Source organism: Vulpes lagopus, chromosome 2 (assembly GCF_018345385.1).
Source record: "Vulpes lagopus strain Blue_001 chromosome 2, ASM1834538v1, whole genome shotgun sequence".
In the NCBI taxonomy this organism is placed as follows: Eukaryota; Metazoa; Chordata; class Mammalia; order Carnivora; family Canidae; genus Vulpes; species Vulpes lagopus.
The window spans coordinates 70,209,988-70,231,476 of NC_054825.1; the positions used below are offsets into that span (position 1 = coordinate 70,209,988).

General features: G+C 39.7%; 1 protein-coding gene across 1 annotated transcript; it reads right to left on the reverse strand.

The window, feature by feature from the left end:
• Positions 1-11,469: 11,469 nt before the first annotated feature.
• SLC28A2 (solute carrier family 28 member 2) lies at positions 11,470-21,467 on the reverse strand. The gene is given in 15 exon segments (XM_041731740.1): positions 11,470-12,533; positions 12,535-12,583; positions 12,790-12,860; positions 12,863-12,894; positions 14,647-14,705; positions 14,707-14,726; positions 15,307-15,464; positions 15,467-15,497; positions 15,651-15,758; positions 15,761-15,842; positions 16,285-16,407; positions 16,409-16,518; positions 17,982-18,063; positions 18,490-18,569; positions 21,444-21,467. Coding segments are annotated over 15 exon segments (1,173 nt in total). The 3' UTR covers positions 11,470-12,389.
• Positions 21,468-21,489: the final 22 nt, after the last annotated feature.

Sequence of the window (21,489 nt, forward strand, 5' to 3'; positions counted from 1 at the left end):
TTAGCCAAAGACTTTTGAAACCAAGAGTAGATTAGGCATCTAAAGGCAAGTCAGAAGCAGAAGTCAAACACAAACTTTGCCTACCTAAGGCCTCTAGAAATAACTGGCCAAATATAAATCAATCTAAATGTCCATTAATAGGGGCACCTGGGTGGCCCAGGTGGGGAGGCTTCTGACTCCTGGTTTCAGCTCAGGTCAGGATCTCAGGGTCATGAGATGCCTCTCTGAGCTCAGCCTGGAGTCGGCTTGAGATTCTCTCTCTCCTCCCTCTACCCCTCCCCACGCAGTTTCTCTCTCTCAAATAAATCTTTAAAACTAAATGTCCACTAATAGGGAAGCAGATAACTTAGGATACCTCCTTATATGGAATATCGTGTAGCCAATAAAATAAATGAGGTAGGTCTATATGTCCTGGCCTGGAAAGACCGCCACACACAGGCAAAGACGGCGCACAACGGAACAATCAATTTGCACAAAAGGCGCTTCAATGTGTAGCGCTGAAACCGACTCCACCCATTTAGGACCCAGTCTGTCACTCTCCTTTCCTATGCCCACCGTCTCCTTTCCACACTGCCATTCCCACATCCCACCACAGCCGTCTTTCACAACCCGCTCTTCTGGTCCTCTTTCCTCTTGCCCGCTTTTCCTTAGCCTCCACCCTTCTCTGCCGGAGATCACTTAGCACAGATAGAGGCACGGAGCCCCCCCAAAGAGATGGGCCTCCCTGCGGAGGCCGGACGCACGCGCCCTGGCGCCTCCCTGGACCCGGAGGAGGCCCGCGGGAAGGAGCCCGAATGCGATTGGTCTCCTGCGATTACGCCTCCCAGGATTGACCGGCCGCCGACCCCTCCCACCACCTTTGGTGCTTCTCGGAAGGTGCTTCTTGGCCCTAGGAGGAGGCAGCGTAGCTTTTGCTAAGGTCGCATTCGGTACCGGATTTTCCTGCTCGACTGTTTGACAGATGATGGCATTAAGGTTGCCATGCTTCCTGCTGTGTGGTCCTATATGTTATAGCAAGAGTTTTCTTTAAATAGGACACGGAGAATCAGAAAGCAGGCCCTTACCCCCTGAAAGATACAGAGCTTCCTTTGTCCCACATGCGTCCGTGTGAGAGCTAAATTTCATACATAACTCAAATTCATAGTCGTGAATTCAGCTTAAATAGTAATAGTAGGAGTTCACCTGTACATTGGGCTTACAGTGAGCGTCACTGTTTTGATCCCTTTAAAACCTCACAGCCTTTACCTAGAATGCAGGTTCCATTATCCCCATTTTATAGATAAGGATGCCAAGACACAGGGAAGTTAAGCAACTTGCCCAAGATCACCCAGGGCTAAGTGGCAGAGCCCCAGTCGGAACCTGGCCCAGTGTCCGGTACCACCAACCACAGCATCAGTCTGCCTCTTGGAAAGAAACCAGGCAACGGTAAATATTATTGTCTAGGTCAAGAAGCAGTTTATTGAGGCTTCGTTTTCTTTTATGTCAAGTTTGGAAAATATGGGAGAGCAGATGGCAGTGGAGACTGGAAAGAATGGAGACTGGAACCTCCATTCAGGAGGTTCTGAGCTCAGGTAATTATAAAGTAGAAGAAGGTAGATTAGCTAAGGGAACATACAAATACAAATACCTACATCCATGTTTAAAATATATGTATATTTAATTGAGACACCTGCTGGAAATTGCTGAGAGTAACTATAAACACTTGGGAGGGATAACAGAAGGAGCTCTAAAGCAGAAGAGAGAACAGCTTGAGTCGGAAAAGACTATCAAGGAACTGCAGGGCCAGCTGTGGTACAAACAGCTCCCTAGAGAAAAATTAGAAGGTCAGTTGGGATGAGTATCGTGCAGAGGTGGATCAACTCAGGGAGACACTGGCAAAAATTCAGGTCCCCAATTTTGCTGTGGATGATGACTCTTCTTGTGAGTCAAGCAAAGAGAAAAGGCAAATAAAGAATAAGGTATCTTCTGGGGAAGTTTTTGTGAGAAGGTACTAATCAGTGACATAACTTGAAATAAACTTGCTTGATTTTTCTTTTATTTAAAAAATATATATACATATAATTTATTGAGGTGAAATTCACATAACATAAAATTTAAGTGAACAATAAGTCATATTTAGGACATTCACAATATTGTGCAACCTCTATCTATATCTCGATCCAAAACATTCCTGTCACCCCAAAGTAAAACTTATATTCATTCAATAGTCATTTCTTATTCCTGCCTTCCCCCAGACCTTGGTAACCACCAATCTGTATTGTCTCTGTGGATTTCTCTGTTTTGAATATTTCATACAAATGGAATCACGCAATAATAAGCCTTTGTGTCTGGCTTCTTTGAACTAGATAATTTTTTTGGTTCCACTATGTAGCATATATAGTACATATAAAGTACTTCATGCTTTTTATGGCTGAATAAAATTCTATTGTATGTACGTAACATGATTTGTGTATCCATTCAGCAATTGATGGATATTTGGACTGTTTCACATTTTGACTATTGTGAATAGTGCTGCTATGTACATGCCTGTACATGTACGTGTTGGAATACCTGTTTTTAGGTCTTTGGGGTGTATACCTAGGAGTGGAATTGCAGGGTCATGGGGTAATTCTATGTCTAACTATGAGAAATGCCTGCATCCTTTTGAAATTCATTCTTTTTTTTTCATTTGCAAAAGAATCTTTTTTCTTACATATTTTTTAATTGGAATTCAATTTGCCAACATATAGCATAACACCCAGTGCTCATCCCATCAAGTGCCCCCTGAAATTCATTCTTAAGGATATAATATTAATCATATTATAAATAATATTTGATATATGATATATATTAAGCATTTTAAATCAGAGTATCTTAAAGTTAGCACTGTTGACATTAGGACCATAGAATTTTTTGTTGTGGGGGCTGACTTGTGCGTTTGAAGATGTTTAGCAGCAATTCTGGCCTTTACCCAGTAGATGTCAGTAGCATCCCCCCAGTTGTGACAACTAATATTGTCTCAAGACCTTGCCAAAGGTTTCCTGGGTGGCAAAATTTCCCGCTATTCCCACTGAAATCCATTGCTTTAAAGGATTCTCTGTACACTGGAAGCAAATCTGTCACTAAAACAAAACACTCAGACAAAGGGCATTTAAGAAACAGATGTTCCTTGCAAGTTTGCATACAGGAAATATTGTTTACTGTGTAATGATGTTAAGGAGTTTGCAGATTTCTAAATGTGTGACAACCAGAAAACTGTATCATTAAATATTCATGTAACTTTCATATATTCTTTTGTTCCAGCTCACCCACAGAACCCCAAGAAATATAGCTTTTCACATCAGTACATGTTATATATAGCAAATCACTTTTACAGCACACGGCATCACATAATTTTTAAGATGGCAGCTAGAAGCAAGGTTTCACAAGATTTTTTTGATATGGTAATATTTATTATTTCAAATCTAAGCTCAGACAGAGCCCATAAGGAATTTCCTATTTGGTTCAGCCAAATAATGGAAAGGCATCTGCTAATTTTCATTATTGAGGTACAGTGAACCAAAACAAAAATTTTACATTTACCTTTAAAGATCATTGTAAGAAAAAAAAAAAGATCATGGTAAGTTAATTGTAGAGTGGGAACTCTAAATACATAAACACCTTTGCCATCAAAAAGCGATTAGGATAAGAACTGTTATGGAAATGGACCAGCTTTAGGGACAGGCAGCATTGGTGTAAAACTCACAGCAAGGTCTATGGCACTGAACTCTATCTTCCCAGGTATGGAAGTGGAGGGGTGGGGCAGGAAGGTTGGTGCCATTCTGCAATGAAAAGCCAAAGAGATACCTAGTAGGTCACATAAAAATAATGCAACAAGTGTATCAATAAGTACTACCAAACTGCTGAAGAAAAACAAGAACACAAACCTATAGATGGATTCAATTGTGATGACCAAATAAATAAGACAGAATTAAATGTATTTTCTCATTCATGTCCAAGATAATACTAGCAAGAAAGCCTGTAGAATAGGTCTACTTCTGTGACTAACAGCTACCACCATCAAATCACTGAGGTGAAATTTATGCCTTGAATTGTGATATAGAATTCATTTTATTCTGAAAAGTTGGTATTCCAAAGCCAGTCTCCTCTTGAGAAAACAGCTCCCACTTATTTAATTATTAGATGTATGTATATGTGTGTGCTTATTTATTTATTTATTTATTTATTTATTTATTTATTTATTGTTTCGGCTTTATTGAGGTGCAACAGAAAAATGTAATTGTAGGAATGCCTGAGTGACTCAGGCTCAGCTGATTGAGCAGCTAGCTCTTGATTTTGGCTCAGATCATGATTTCAGGGTCATCAGATGGAGGCCCACCTCCGGCTATGAGCTCAGTGGGGAGTCTGGTTGAGATTCTCTCTCTCCCCCATGTCCTTCCCCCCATGTACATGCTCTCTCTCAAATAAATAAATAAATATTTTTAAAAAGAAATATAATTGTAGGGATCCCTGGATGGCGCAGCTGTTTAGCGCCTGCCTTTGGCCCAGGGCACGATCCTGGAGACCCGGGATCGAATCCCACGTCGGGCTCCCGGTGCATGGAGCCTGCTTCTCCCTCTGCCTGTGTCTCTGCCCCGGATCGAATCCCACGTCGGGCTCCCGGTGCATGGAGCCTGCTTCTCCCTCTGCCTGTGTCTCTGCCTCTCCCTCTCTCTCTCTCTGTGACTATCATAAATAAAAAAAAAAAAGAAATATAATTGTAATATATTTAGAGTATATGATGATTTCACATATGTATAAATGTGAAAGGATTCCCAACATTGAGTTAATTAACACACCCATCACCTCATATGTTTATCTTTTTCTTTCTTCCCTCCTTCCATTTCCTTGCTTCCTTTCTTTTCTATTTTGGTGAGAACACTTCAGTTCCACTCTCTTAGCAATTTTCAAATTTCAGTTATATAATACAGTATTATCAACTATAGTCACTATGTTATATATTAGATTCTGGGACCTTATTCATCTTATATCTGAAAGTTTATTCTTTTATACTGGTCATTCCCTATTTTCCCCACCCCCAATCCCAGGCAATCGCCATTTTACTCTCTGATTCTGTTTTGGACTTTTTTTTTTCAGATACCACATATAAATTATACCATGTGGTATTTGTCTGGTTTATTTCAGGTAGCATAATTGTTTATCCATGTTGTTGTAAATACTAAGATTTTCTTCTTTTATAATGATAAATAATATTCCTTTATATATATATATACATACATATATATACACACATATACCACATTTTCTTTATCCAATCATCAGTCAGTTGATATATAGGTTATTTCCATATCATGGCTACTGTGAATAATGTTGCAATGAACATGGGAGTACAGAGAGTGATTTCATTTCCTTTACATATATACCCAGAAATGGGATTGCTGGATCATACAGTAATTCTATTTTTAATTTCTTCAGCAGTCTCCATACTCTTTTCCATAGAGGCTATACTATTTTACATTCCCATCTACAGGATATGTGTTTCTTTTTCTCCGCATCCTTGCCAGCATTTGTTGTCTCTTGTCTTTTTTATAATAGCCGTCCCAGCAGTTATAAGGTGATATCTCCTTGTAATTTTGATTTGCATATCCCTAATTAGTGATGTTGAGCACCTTTTCATGTACTTGTTAGCCATTGGATTTCTTCTTTAGAAAACTGTCTATTCAGTTCCTCTGCCCATTAATTGGATTACTGTTGTTGTTGTTGTTATTGAGTTGTATAAGTCCCTTGTATATTTTGGATATTAACCCCTTCCTGGATATGTGGTTTACAAATATTTTTTCCCATTCTGTAGGTTGACTTTTCATTTGTTGATAGTTTCCTTTGTAATACAGAAGCCTTTTAGTTTTATGTAGTCTCACTTATTTTTGCTTTTGTTGTTTGTGCTTTTGGTGTCATTCCCAAGACCAGTGTCAATGGGGTTTACCCACCATGTTTTTTTCTAGGAGTTCTAAGGTTTCAGGTCTTATGTTCAAGTTTTTAATCCATTTTGAGTAGATTTTTGTGTATGGTATAAGATAGAAATCCAATTTAATTCCTTTGCATATGGATATATGAATGTGAACTATTTATTGAAGAGACCGTCCTTTCCCCAGTTCTTGGCTCCTTTGTCACAAATGAATTGACCACATACGCATGGGTTTATTTCCAGGCTCTCTCTTCTGTATTATTAATCTATGTGTTAGTTTTTATGTGAATCGCTATAGCGATTACTATAGATTTGTAATATACTTTGAAATCAGGAAGTGTGAGGCCTTCAGCTTTGTTTTTCTCAAGACTGTTTGGCTATTCAGTGGTTCCACGTGGATTTTAATATTGGTTTTTTCTCTTTCTATGAAAAATGCCATTTCAATAGGGATTGCATTGAATCTGTAGATCACTTTGGGTGGTATGGACATTTTAACAATATTAATTATTCTAATCCAGAAACACAGAATATCTTTCCATTTCTGCCTTTTTAAATTTCTTTCATCAGTGTTTTATAGTTCTCAGTGTACTGATGATCTTTCATCTCCTTGGTTAAATTTTTTCCTAAGTATTTTATTATTTTTGATGCTTCTGTAAGTGGGATTTAAAAAAAAATTTAAATGAGATTTTACTTATATTTTTTCCAATAGTTGATTGTTAATGTATGGAAATACAACTGATTTTTTTGTATATTGATTATGTCCTGAACTTACTGAATTCATTTATTAGGTCTTACAGTTTTATTTTGTGGAGTCTTTAGGGTTTTTTATACATAAGATCATGTTATCTGTGGAGATAATTTTATTTCTTCTTTTCTGATTTGGGTGCCTTTTTTTCCCCCCTTGCTTAATTGCTCTGGCCCTGACTTGCAGTTCTGTGTTGAATAAAAGTGATGAAGGTGGGCATCTTTGTTATATTCCTGACCTCAGAGGAAAATGTTCAGCTTTTCACTGTTGAGTATGATGTTGGTTGTGGGTTTGTCATATATGGCCTTATTTTGTTGAGGTACAGTCCAATTTGTTGGAAGTTTTTATCATGAAAGGATATTGAATTTTATTAAATGCTTTTTCGCATCTATTGAGATGATTGTATGATTTTTTTTAAAGATTTTTATTTACTTATTCATGAGAGACACAGAGAGAGGGAGAGAAGCAGAGACACAGGCAGAGGGAGAAGCAGGCTCCATGCAAGGAGTCCAATAAGGGATTTGATCCTGGGACTCCAGGATCACGCCCTGGGCCGCAGGCAGGCACTAAACCACTGAGCCACCCAGGGATCCTGACTGTATGATTTTTATCCTTCATTTTGTTAGACTGGTATATTACATTTATTGATTTGTATATGTTGAACTATCCTTGCATCCCAGAAATAAATCCCATTTGATCATGGTGTATGATTCTTTTAATGTACTGTTGAATTTGGTTAACTAATATTTTCTTGAGAAATTTTGCATCTATATTCATCAGGAATATTAGCCTGTAATTTTCTTTTCTTGTGGTATTCCTATCTGGCTTTGGTACTAGGGTAATACTGGCCTCATAAAATGAGTTTAGAAGTATTCATTCTGGGCAGCCCGGGTGGCTCAGCAGTTTAGCACTGCCTTCAGCCTAGGGCCTAATCCTGGAGACCTGGGATCGAATCCCAAGTCAGGCTCCCTGCATGGAGCCTGCTTCTCCCTCTGCCTGTGTCTTTGCCTCTCTTTCTGTGTGTGTGTCTCTCATGAATAAATAAAATCTTTAAAAAAAATTAAAAAAAGAAGTATTCATCCCTCTTATGTTTTTTAGAAGTGTCTGAGAAGATTCATATTAAATCTGTATTAACTGTTTGGTAGAATTCACCAGTGAACCCATCTGATCCTGGGCTTTTTTGAGGGGAGAATTTTGATTACTGACTCAGTCTCCTTCTTAGTAATCAATCTCTTTAGAATTTGTTTCCTCAGATTCAGTCTTGGTAGGTTGTATTTTTCTAGAAATATATTCATTTCTTCTAGGTTATCTAATATGTTGGGGTATAATTGTATAATTGTTCACAGCAGTTTCTTATAATCCTTAGTATTTCTGTGTTACCAGTTGTGGTATCTCTTTTATTTCTGACTTTATTTGAATCTTCCCTCTCTCTTTCTTAGCTAAAGTTTTATCCTTTATCTTTAAAAAAAGAAAAGAGCTCTTAGTTTCATCGATCATCTCTATTGTCTTTTTTGCCTCTATTTCCTTTCTTCTACAAACTTCTAGCTCAGTTTGTTCTTTTCTAGTTCTTTGAAGTGTTAAGTCAGGTTGCTTATTTTGAGGTCTTTTCTTTTCCTTAATGTGGGTATTTATTGCTATCAATTTTCCTCTTGGAATTGCTCTTGCTCCATCTTTGAAGTTTTGATACTTGGTGTTTCCATTTTCATTTGTCTCAATATTTTTTTCAAGTTTTCGCCAGTTTTACTTAAGTATAATCGACATATGTCACTTACAAATGTAAGGTATGCAACATAATGATTTGATATATGTATATATTGTGAAATGATTACCATGGTTAAGTTTAGTTAAGATCCATCACCTCACATAGTTACAATTTTGTTTCCTTGTCATGAATCAAGATATTTTAATTTCTTTTTCGATTTTTTTTGGGGGGCCCACTGTTCAGGAGCATATCATTTAATCTCCACATATTTGTCAATTTACTAGTTTTTTTCTCATACTTGATTTCTAGTTTCATAGGATTGTGGTCAGAAAAAAATGGTTGGTATGATTTCAATCTTCTTAAATTTATTAAGATTTGTTTCATGACCTAACATATGATTTATCAGAGAATTTCCATATACACTTGAGAAGAATGTGCATTCTGCTGCTGTTGGGTGGACTGTTCTGTAAATGTCTGTTACGTCCATCTGGTCTAACATTGTAGTTTAAGTTTCCTGGTGGATTTTCTGCCTGGATGATCTATCCATTGTTGAAGGTGGAGTATTGAAATCCACTACTATTGTATTGCTATTTCTGTCTTGAGATCTGTTAATACTTGCCTTATATCTTTAGGTACTCTATGTTGGGTGCATATATATTTACAATTTTATAGCTGCCTAATGAATTGACTCCTTTATCATTATATAATGACCTTTGTCTCTTGTTACTGTTTTTGGCTTAAAGTCTATTTTGTCTGATGTAGGTATAGCTACCTCTGCTTTCTTTTGGCTTCCATTTCCAAGGAGTATTTTCCTGATCCCTTCACTTTCAGTGTATATGTATCTTTGAAGCTGAAGTGTGGGTCTCTTGTAGACAGCATATAGCTGGTCTTTTTTTTTTTTTTTAAATCTATTCAGCTACTCTATCTCTTTTGATTAGAAAATTTAGTCCATTTATATTTAATTATTGATAGGTATGGACTTACTATTGTAATTTTGTTGTTTTCTGACTTTATTGTAGTGCCTTTGTTCCTTTCTCCCTTTCTCTCTTCCTTTGTAAGTTGATCATTTTTCTGTAGTGGTGTGCTTTTGTGTATCTACTACAGGTTTTTGTTGTGTGGTTACCATGAGGATTACATAAAACATATTATAGTCATAACAGTCTATTTTAAGCTGATAACAACTTAACTTTAAATGCATAGATTTATACACCCTTCCTCATTTTTTTTTCCTCATTTTTTTTTATTAAATAATTTTTTATTTATTTATGATAGTCACACAGAGAGAGAGAGAGAGAGAGAGGCAGAGACACAGGCAGAGAGAGAAGCAGGCTCCATGCACCAGGAGCCCGACGTGGGATTCGATCCCAGGTCTCCAGGATCGAGCCCTGGGCCAAAGGCAGGCACTAAACCGCTGCGCCACCCAGGGATCCCCTCATTTTGTTTTTGCTGTTCCAATTGACATCTTTCTATACTGTGTATCCATTAAATATTTTTGTTAAATATTTTTGTCTTTTATCATTTGTATTATAGTTATGTGACTTACATGCCATCATTACAATATTAGTCTGAATTTAACTATATATGTGCTTCTACCAGTGAGTTTTGTACTTACATGTGTCATGTTACTAATTACCATCTTTTTATTTCAGCTTAACATTGTTTCCTTTAACATTTCTTGTAAGACCAGTCTAGTGGTGATGCAATCCTTCAGATTTTGCTTGTATGGGAAAATCTTCTTCTCTGAAGGACAAATTTGCCAGGTAGAATATTCTTGGTTGGCAATTGTTTCTTTTGAATATACCACCCCACTCCATTGTGGAATGCAAGGTTTCTGCTGAAAAATCTTTTAGTAGTCTAATGGGGGTTCCCTTGTCTGTAATAAATTGTTTCTCTTGCTCTTTTTAAGAATCTCTCTTTATATTTAACTTCTGACAATTTAATTATAATGTGTTTCAGTGTGGGCCTCTTTAGTGTCCCAAAGGGAGGCCTGCAGTTAGCACTTACTTACAGGCTGATTAGAAGTTAGGCCGTTAGGTACCAGGAGGGAAAGCATGCAGTTAAACCCCTTTCAGGGAGAAACTGGGAAATGAGCATTTTTGCCTACTCCCTCTATGCTGAGACTGGCTGGTTAGCTGTTGGAGTTTCTCCTAAACCCATTTGAAAACTGCATCTTTGTTATAGTCCTATTGTACTCATGAATGCAAACCTCGTTTATTATCAGAGCTAGGTGACTTAGGGGCTCATCCCTTGGGTGGCAGCCATAAAAGTTAAGGTATCAGACATGAATTCACAAGCTCTTCCAGAGAGATACTGGCAACTTAATTTTATTGTTGAAGGGAGCTAGAGGGGAAAGATGAACTCTAGGGAGGATCAGAGTTATCCCCTAGATACACACTGGTTAGAAGCTGGATCTTCAGGCAGTGGCTTGTAAAGTATGCAGTCAAACCTCTTCCAGTGAAAGACTGGGAAATGGGTGTTTTTGCCTGCTCTCTGCACTGAGCCCTGGGGGGATAGCTACAGTGAGTGCTCTTGTGCAAGCCCATTAACAAGGGCTTCTTTGTCTGCTTCAGTCCTGTGGGATTCATGAATGCAAGTCCTGTTGGCTATCAGATCCAGGCAATCTGGAAGCTTGTCCTTTGGGTGGCAGCCACAAAAGCTGTGGCACCAGACATATGTATGAAGCTCCTTCCAGAGAGATGCCGATGACCTGGTTTTACCATTGGAGTGAGCCCAGCGAAAGGTATGGAAGTGCCTATCAGCTTGTTCAAGCTCCAGGGAAGATCTTGGTCAGCACTAAAATGCATGCTAACTGGAAGCTGGGCCCCCAGGCAGCAGCTTGTATATAGCTAAACCCTTTCCAGGGAAAGACTGGCATTTTTGCCAGCACTGTCTGCACTGAGGCTTGGAGGCATAGCCACAGTGAGTAGTCACACACCATTAAGAACAACTTCTTTATTCGCTATAGTTCTGTGGAACTCAGGAATCCCAGCTATATAGACTATCAGAGCTAGGTGTTTAGGATCTCATCTCTTGGGGGTCAGGAGTCTTATAAGTTGGAGCACTAGATGGGCAGTTCAAACCCTTTCCTTCTCAGGGAGAAGATGGGAGTTAGGATTTCCTTTGAATTATATGGTGCTGTACCAGGGGTAGGGTTTATGGGGAGACTGTTTCAGATTTTCTTACCCAGTTAGATGTGTATATTTTCTCAGTTGCCTGATATGTAGGAGTCACTCCGCCACTAGTTTCTGGATTTCTCTCCAGAGAATTACTCCATGTGTAGCTATACATTTGGTGCATCCATGGGAGGAGGGAAATTCTGGAATCTCTTATGCCTCCATATTGGTCTGTAGTCACTTCAGACTTACTTAGTATAAATGGGTTTCAAAATGGTTCCTTTCCCCCTTTTCCTGCCAAAGTATTAGGGATTTTTTTTGTCTGATATGACTATGAAAACCTGGTCTAGCTACTGGAGATAAACTCCCTAAAAGTATGGGGACTTCATACTGAAATGAGCATTTCAGACTGCTCATTTTTTTAGTTGTTGTTAGAATGGAGTAGTGACTTCCAAACTCCTTGTATTCTATTCTAATAATATCCCAGAATTTGGTAAGCAAGTTCAGGTTTGCACTATCTAAATGCACCATGGTTTTTTCAAGACAACTTTATCCTCTCTCAGTCTTCTTCATTTCTGTCAGGAGCAGCCCACAATTTTTTAGCCACTTAGGGCCACTGCCAAAATTTCCCCTACAACCTACCTATATCCCAATCACAATAAATACAGTACCTTCTTATTAGGGAAACCCCCACTACTTACTTATTCCTCTGCCTCTCCACTTCTCAGTACTGCACCAGTAAAGGTAAAATCTGTCACTTATCCATATGAGAGCTAATATGAGGATGTATCTAATGAGAGAAAAGAACAAAAATCTAGACTGCCACAAATACCCATCCCTCTTTTTACATACTATATTAGCATCCCCATGATTACCCTCAAGACCTTATTTCTCCCCACTCCCAGAAGATTCCTGAGTGGAAAATAGTGTACAAGAGGAGGGAGCAGGGATCCTAGTGTTCACCCAACTCTGAAAGCAGCCTTTGCAGCACACATAGGTTTCATAGGTTCTACTGGTGAAATCTGTGTCCTAGGAAGGGGACATAGTCAGTTTCAGCTCCCCTGAGGACATAGAGGATTCTTAGATAAGGAAGACAGAATTCCTAAGGGGAAGATTTTACACATGTCCCTTAAGGCTCTTAATTCTTTGTGTATGAATTGAAAATGTTATAGATTAGGTGCCTTTTCTTTGCATCTTTGAGATGGATGGTTAAATCAATATTCTGAGAGAGATTTTTTTCAGGATCTATGTAAGTGATTTCTGCCAAGAGATGAAGCTGAATTGCCTGCCTGCCACACAGACACTGATAAGGGATACACAGGCCCCTGTGAAGATAGCACTGACCACAATCTTGGAAACAAGTCACTCTTCTGGCGAGGTACCACTGAGGCTATGGACCACAAAATACAATTTAATATCGTCCCTACCAGACAATCGGGTATGCTTCATGGGCACCCATGTACAAGAATGCAGAAAAACAAACATAGCAGATGAAAAGCAACCTTAGCACCAACCACCAGAGGCTAGCCAGTGGTACCCCAAGAAGTGTGTTTATAGGGATCCCTGGGTAGCTCAGTGGTTTAGCACCTGCCTTCGGCCCAGAATATGATCCTGGAGACCCGGGATCGAGTCCCACGTCGGGCTCCCTGCATGGGGCCTGCTTCTCCCTCTGCCTGTGTCTCTGCCTCTCTCTCTGTATCTATCATGAATAAATAAATAAAATCTTAAAAAAAAAGAAGTGTGTTTATACATTAAACCTGATGGGCCACAAACTCAGAAATCCCCTAGGTCAAGGATTGTGTATCTGACCCTAACTTCAGTGCTTCTGTGAAATTCCAGAGAAGTATCTGGATCAAGCAAAGCTCTTTGTTGCCCAGGCAGGCACAAACACTTGGATGTTCACTAGATAAGGTTTGCATTCTTAAGCTATGGCCAGAATTAGATGGACTGCTTTGAGCAAGAGGGATAAGGAGGGCAACACTCATCTTAGCCTTGGCTGCATGATGCATATCCCACTGCTAGATGTCAATCACATGGTTAGACAGTAATCAGGCATCAGAATTAGAACAATACAGACAAGTGTTTAACAGAAAAGATAAACTGAGATGAAATTGTTTCACTTTTCAATTGTTTAATCAGCTACCAAATAAATTCACTTAATGATTCTACTCCGGAATATGAGTGCCATAAAAAGTGGACACACTGAAATGTATTTCTTCTTTTTTAAAAAGATTTTTTTTAAAAGTTACTTATTTGAGAGAGAGTGAGCAAGAGAGCATGAATGGGGAGAGGGGCAGAGGGAGAGAAAGAAGCAGGCTCCCCAGTGAGCAGGGAGCCCAGTGAAGGGCTCCATCCTAGGACCTGAGCCAAAGGCAGATGCTTAACCTCCTAAGCCACCCAGGCACCCCTGAACTGTATTTCTTCTTATATGTTAGTTTTAACCTGGATCTTCCAAACTTTTGGAATCTGCTAGTCATTCTCCCTCCCCTATCCTCAAGAATAATTCCACTTTCTTCATATCATTTTCTGCAGTCATCACCCATATTCAGCAATATCTTTGGCAGTCCAACTGTATGTAACTGTGTCTGCTTCAAATACTTATACTTCCCACACCTGATGACCTGTAGCTTTTAATCAAACACTTCATGCCACTTGCTCTTTCTATTTATCTGCCTTATGTGTGTGCTGCTTTTATTTGTATTTTGAGTCTTTGTGTAACTCCTATTTCTGTAAAGATGGTTGGTAAACAGCCTAATTTCAGAAGCAATCTTTGCTACAGAATAAAAACTCAAATATCTTTACTTATAAATACATTATGTCCATTTAATGGCAAAATAAAAATATTACACCATTATAATCTCCCTCATAGGAAAAATAAAAATGAAATTGGTCTTTTGGACCTCCAATCAAAAGGAAAAAAAAAAGAAAAGTAACAGAAATTGAGATTGTCAATCCAGGTGGGCTCCACCCATAGTCTGGTAGCAGTGGTTGCCTTAACTCCAAATTAACTGTCATGTGAGAGGGCCCATTTCACATCAGCTTCTCTATCTGGTCTCAAGTTATACTGAAAAACCAGGACTGCCCACTACAGAAGCTGGAATCTTGTTGGCTTAGTGGGTGTTGGGAAAATGAATTAATTCACTCAAGCCTCCCAGTGTGATTCCTATGGAACTGAGATTGGCAAAATCCACAGTGTTAAAATATAATGATTTCAGCTCTCACCTCGGGAAAACAAAAATAACTGAGTAAATAAACTCAGTCCCTTGTGTGCAGCCATATAGTCAGGATAAAAGTTCTAGAGTACTTAGGACCTCCAGCTTGTCCACACTACCCTAAAGAATGTGGAAAGGATGCTCAGAAAATAATCACTTCCTGAGTTATTATAGGAATAATGATATGGAAACCCCTGGGCCTCTTTGCCCAGCACTCTTCTTGTTGAAGCTTGTGAATAAGGAATGAGGATGATGGAGAGAGAAAAGGAGATTGATTTATAGCAACTTAAACATATAAATGAAGAAGTGTACCTTAGACTATCAAAAATAGCAAACAAACAGACTATCAAAAACCCTGGAGTGCTCCAACTGTAAAGACCCAACAATTACATTACAGAGAGAAGCTGGGTCAGACTGTGGGGGAAGAAGACCTCAGGGCAGCATGAGCATTGGAGCTAAGTGTATTGTTATGCTTGCTTTGTGGTTAGGCCTAGGACACTGGAAAGGGATCTGTGGGTGTGAAACAAGCTTTTGTTTAACATGTTCTGTCTGCCCACAGACAATTTGTGCTTTTCAGGATTCTGACTTACTGAAAGCCACTGTTTGTCTTCAATCCACTCTTACATTCCAAAAAGATGTTTGTTCTTGTAATAAGATAGTTGCTGAGCTACACACTCATTTGTGAAAAACTTGATCCCTACCATCACACCTACCACTGGTCATTCTGCTCACTCTACACCCATCATGAAACCGTGGGCCTTAGGATATAGGAGCAGATGACCTGGGTGAAAGAAAGATATCCCAGGGAAAGGAGGCCAGGAACCAAGGACTCTCTCTGGAGCCCTGACTCAGTCTCCACCGTTCTCTTATCCAGGTTCTCTTTTAGCTCACTATGGGTCAGGATATGCGCAATTCAAGGACTACTTAACTGTACTCTAGATGGATAGCCTGACTTTTACCTGGAAAGATTCTATACGTCTACCAATTCTCTTAGCCAGGAGAGGGCAGCACTGATGAAGGACACCACAGTCAAAAAAGACAATCAGGATGGCTGCTAATGTTATCAATATGGCCTATGGCGTCCCTGGCTCCATTGCTGGCAACTTCCAGGACATTCTTCTCCTCCCTGTGATTATTTGGCATAGGGGAAGAATATGGTGTCTAGGGTAGTCTCAGCTCCTCATAGAAGAGAAATCCCACTGTCCCTGAAATGCAGGAATGCAGGAGGAGACTGCAAGGCCAGCTTGAGAGGTGACAGGGGTTCCTAGTGACCCTTTTGGTGGCAATTATAGTGAAGCAGTATCGGATTTAATTGCCATGAGATTGCACTGACACCAAAGACAGAGGATAAAGGCATGTGGAAGACAGGCTGGTGGGAGGGTTAACCAAAAAAAAAAAAAAAAAAAAGGAAAATCAACACGGTTAGATAGAGGCAGAGGTAGACAAGAGGGGATATGGAATCATTATTCCTTCACCAAGACACTTGAAGCCTCTGCCACCACAGCATCACTCTTGACCCTGCACTTGACCTTACCATTCCCCAGATGGCCTCAAATGCCTCATTGGACTTACCCACAGGGTAATTTTACCCCCTTCTATTCTTGAACTTGGCCTCCCTCCGATTTACCAACTTTGATAAGGCAAGAGCAGAAGGGGCAGCCACCACAGAGGCAGAAATTAAGGATGATGGAGGCTCCCAACACAATGACCAAAATGGTGGCAAACGCTCCAGTCATCACTGCATGGATTTCAGAAGGCATGATGTCTGCAAGATATAGATGGATGAGCAGGGGTGCTTCTGTCTTTAAATAAGGAAAGCTGTGTCAGATTCAAGAGGTTGCATCTCCCCAGCCCCAAAGTACCCACCCTGCTCCTAGGACATATACCTTCAGTGTGAGTACCCCTCCAGCACCCAGCTCTGTTCTCAGATCCTCCCAGCGTTTACCTCACCCCTGCTGGCACCTACTCATATCCTGGATGGCACTGTTCTCATTTGTTTTCACAGGAATTTCTCACTCTCATTTAAATTTTAAAATGCTATAGAAGGGAAATGGTACATTTCTTTTGTATGTTTTCAGTGTCTGCAGCCATATACTTAATGAGTGATCTTATGGAGTGCATATTAGTTGCTTGAAAAGTACTTGTTAAATTAATTGTAAATAGATGATTAAAGCCCAGTGTTGATGACAGAATCAAAGGAACCATGTTTGTTTTTAACACTGTGTGTCAATTATACTTCAATTAAAAAATACTGTTTGTGAACATGTTATGAAATTATGAAGGCCCAACTATATAAATTGTATCTTGAATTGAGATAAAATAATGTTATTTAATCACTTAATGAGCAACAGCTATGTGCCTACTGCTGTACTAGATGCTAGGGATATTAATATGAATAAGGCAAAGTTTCTGCTGTTAGATGTCTAGCAGAAGAAACAAAGCTGACAATGCATAATTTCAGCAAAATGTGGAGTGCTATGAAAAAAGTGTGCAAAAGTACCCTAAGAACATTTCAGAAACAGTTAATCTGCCCAAGGCCTTGGGAAAGACCTCAATACTAACTCTGGGTCAATTTGACAAGCCATTGTCCCTAGCATTGAGCTGAATAGTCAATAGCATATATTGGGCACCTACTCCATATAGATAAATGTATCAGCAAATATTATGAGAGACAGCCTTCATGTTAGCCCTGAGCAAGGCAAGTTATTGTCTCCTTAGAGACCCTGGAAAACAGAGGTCACAAGGAGAAACCTGAATACAGGGCTAACATCTTGCATAGCCCCTAAAGAAGGAGAAGATTGGATCAGGACATTTCCATACATTCCTGTGTAAGAAGTTGGATCAGTGGTTAAGGATATCCAAATTAAGTATGCCCAGATAAGTATGAGATGTGAAAGCAAGCAGAGTTTCTTTTGAGCTTCCAAGTTTTCTTTTATCAGTGATTGGCTGCCCAAACCATCCTCAGATATTTGACGTATCAGAAAGAAAACATACTTTTCTCAACCTGTTGTCTGCTACGCTTTGTGTTCCCCAAAGAAAAGAAGATCAAGGGGATCCCTGGATAGCTCAGCAGTTTGCCTTTGGCCCAGGGCATGATTCTGGAGTCCTGGGATCAAGTCCCACATCAGGATCCCTGCATGGAGCTTGCTTCTCCCTCTGCCTGTGTCTCTGCCTCTCGCTCTCTCTGTGTCTCTCGTGAATAAATAAATAAAATCTTTAAAAAAAAAAAAAAGAAACAAAGATCAAAAGGCCTTAGAGTGCTTACCAACCCCACAAAGATGCTTCTTGCCACAGCCAGGGTGTTTGTGGCAGTGGTACCTGTGGTTGTTTACAAAAACCAGGTTACCCAAAGGGATATAAAGTCCTAAAGCATTAGCATTAACAGGAATCTTGGAAAGTATCCTGCAAAACCCCTTCTCCATTTTACTGGTAAGGAAACTGAGGCCAGGAGAAGCAGAGTGACAAGTGTAAGGCCACAAAGCAAGTTACAAACAGAACCTGGACCAGAACTCAGGACTCCTGGCTTTCAGAACAAGTAGATTAAAATTCATTATGAAATAGAAATGCAGCCTTCTTTCTGTCCCTGCTCTGCCCCTCAGCCTACACACGGCCTGGACATGACCATCTAAAATCAGGTATGCTTGAAAGAGTTTGCCTTTTCACATTGGCTTTACTGCTCTACATCCTACACACAAGCATTTTTCCGTAATAAGTGTCATCTTCATGCCTCCTAACAGATCACAAGATGAAAGCCCACCTGCTGACTGGTATAAGAATGAACCATCCACTGCGCAAGGCTCAAGTAGCAGAGAATGGACATCATACATCCAAAAAAAGGGATGATTGGGAAAGTCTATAGTAAGAACGACAGGGCAACTGGTGAGATGAATGTGCTCATGTGTGCCCTAAATGAACTGCATTTCAGGCCTCTGAATTAAACTCTCAGCATCCCAAGAGCAGCTGAAAGCGTATAGATACTCAATGGGTATTTAAACACAAGCTAGTTCAGGAATACATTTAAATATATTACAAATCTATCATCCCATCAGTACTAAGCCACAAGGAGATGTTTCTGAGCCTTCCTCCCCAACCCCTATTTCATTCCAATTTCCAAAGAATGATCAAAGGGCAAGACATTGATGCTATTTACTGAGGAGATCAAATTCTCTTCTTAGGGCCACCTGGGTGGCTCAGTCACTTAAAGTGTTTGCCTTCAGCTCAAGTCATGATCCCAGGGTCCTGGGATTGAGCTCCAAATCTGACTCCTTACTCAGTGGGGAGTCTGCTTCTCCTTCTCCCTCAGCCCCTCCCCCCCTCTATTTGTGCTCTCTCTTTTTTTTTTTTTTTTTAATTTTTTTTTTTTTTTTTTATTTATGATAGTCACACAGAGAGAGAGAGAGAGAGAGGGGCAGAGACACAGGCAGAGGGAGAAGCAGGCTCCATGCACTGGGAGCCCGACGTGGGATTCAATCCCGGGTCTCCAGGATCGCGCCCTGGGCCAAAGGCAGGCGCCAAACCGCTGCGCCACCCAGGGATCCCTATTTGTGCTCTCTCTAAAAAATAAATAAAATCTAAAAAAATAAAATCTCTTCTTAGAGTCAAATTGATATATACACTAGTTCATCTCTTGGACACACATTTTCTTTTTCTTTTTTTAAAAGAAGATTCATGTATTTATTTGAGAGTGAAAGAGAGAAAGAGAGAGGAAGAACCCTCTCTAGAGTTTTAAAGAGCCCTTCTAAAAGGGCTGAGCCCTCACATTCAATTTCTCATACCTAGATCTGGTCTCCCAGCCATCAAAATGCATTAAACTGAGGATCAGTTCTGATGACCAAGATGCCAAAGAGCCAATTGAAGACCCAGGCCCAAAACACAGCCCTCCAGGACACTTAGGACTAATTAGAACATTATTCCAAGGTGAGTTCTGAATCCTAGTTGTTTATTACTTGGTTTGATTTTTTTTTAAATTTTTTTTTATTATTATTTATGATAGTCATACAGAGAGAGAGAGAGAGGCAGAGACACAGGCAGAGGGAGAAGCAGGCTCCATGCACCGGGAGCCTGACGTGGGATTCGATCCCGGGTCTCCAGGATCGCGCCCTGGGCCAAAGGCAGGCACCAAACTGCTGTGCCACCCAGGGATCCCCCTTGGTTTGATTTTTAAACATGAGTGCATGTACTCTGGGTAGAGCCAACCTAGGATGTTAACAGTAAATCTGGAGTGAGGAGCAGGGGGAAATGGAAATAATATATAAAGAGCCACATATATCCATATGGTTTTTAAAAACTGTCCACAGACTAAATGACACACACACACACACATACACACACACACATATATATATACACTTACAAATAAAAGTGTCATAAACCAATACTTTTAATATTACTGTGTGCAATATGGATTCTCTATTGTATTTTCTTTTCTTTTCTTTCTTTCATTCATTCGTTCTTTGTTTGTTCTTTCTTTAACACTGATCTGGATCCACAAATTGATATCAAGATTCACTAATGGCTCACAACCTATAGTTTGAAAATAAGTGGTCCAGGGCCTCTGAGAACTTTAAAATTTCTCTAAGGAACAAAACTGTCAGATAAGCAAATTCCAGAGATTAAAAATTTAGTTCTATAAAAAAATAAAATAAAAAAAATTAGTTCTATGCCTTTGTAATCAAGACTTGACACATGCACTTTTTAATTAGTAACACATGTCCCTTGGCTATGTGATACTATGCCCATCCTGCAGACCCAAAACTCACTGCATGGCAGTGTTTGGAGCAGGCAGAGGATGAGAATGAACATGCAGATTCCTGTGAGGGAGATCAAATGCTCTGTAAACTCTGGCTATCACCTCTCTCCCTCAACTCTTACAGAATGAAGTTAGAAGAGTCCAATCTGAAGACACAAGTCACATGACTTCCTTTCCCTCAAATTTCTGTAATGGTAAGATGTGATAAAAAGGTTTATTCTTGGGCAGCCTGGGTGGCTCAGCAGTTTAGCGCCACCTTCAGTCCAGGGCGTGATCCTGGAGACCTGGGATCGAGTCCCACGACGAGCCTGCTTCTCACTCTGCTTGTGTCTCTGCCTCTCTCTCTCTCTCTTTCTCTCTCTTTCTGTGTGTGTGTGTGTGTCTCATTAATAAATAAATAAAATCTTTAAAAAAAAAAAAAGACTGTTCTAATGGATAACGAGAGTATTTTTTAAAATGGTCCCCTGTGGATCTCTACCCAATATCTAACCACTCCAAGGGCAGGAGTAAAGGCTAAGCCACAAATCAACTACTTAGGGTCTTGTGGTCCTTTGATGTACCAGACATGTTTGATCAATACACAAACTGGTTTCTTCATGTTTGAGTGTGGACAAGGAAAGAGAATCAGAAGAGAGGTCTCATATGAAAAGAAAGGAAACAAAAAGAACATATTGTCCATTGAGATGCCTCAGTAACAACAACGACAAAAGTCTTCACAGGTCACACTTGAATTTCAGAGCTGTTCTCATTGTGAACTCATCTCACTTAAAGGGAAATAAAATCTGGCTTCCATAATCTACCCTCCTAATGAGTGTCAAATAAATCAAGGATCCAAAATTTAGGCTGTAATCTGGTGTGTTTTTCCAAATTATCACTGTTGTGAACATTTTTGTGTGTGTGTGAACATTTCCTGTGCATCCATTGGAGAATAGGCAGAAAAGAGGAACTTCATAGAGAGTGTGAAAGTTATTCTCTCACCCCATGCATGCGATCAAAGGACATGTGCATGCCATAGTCAGTTAGA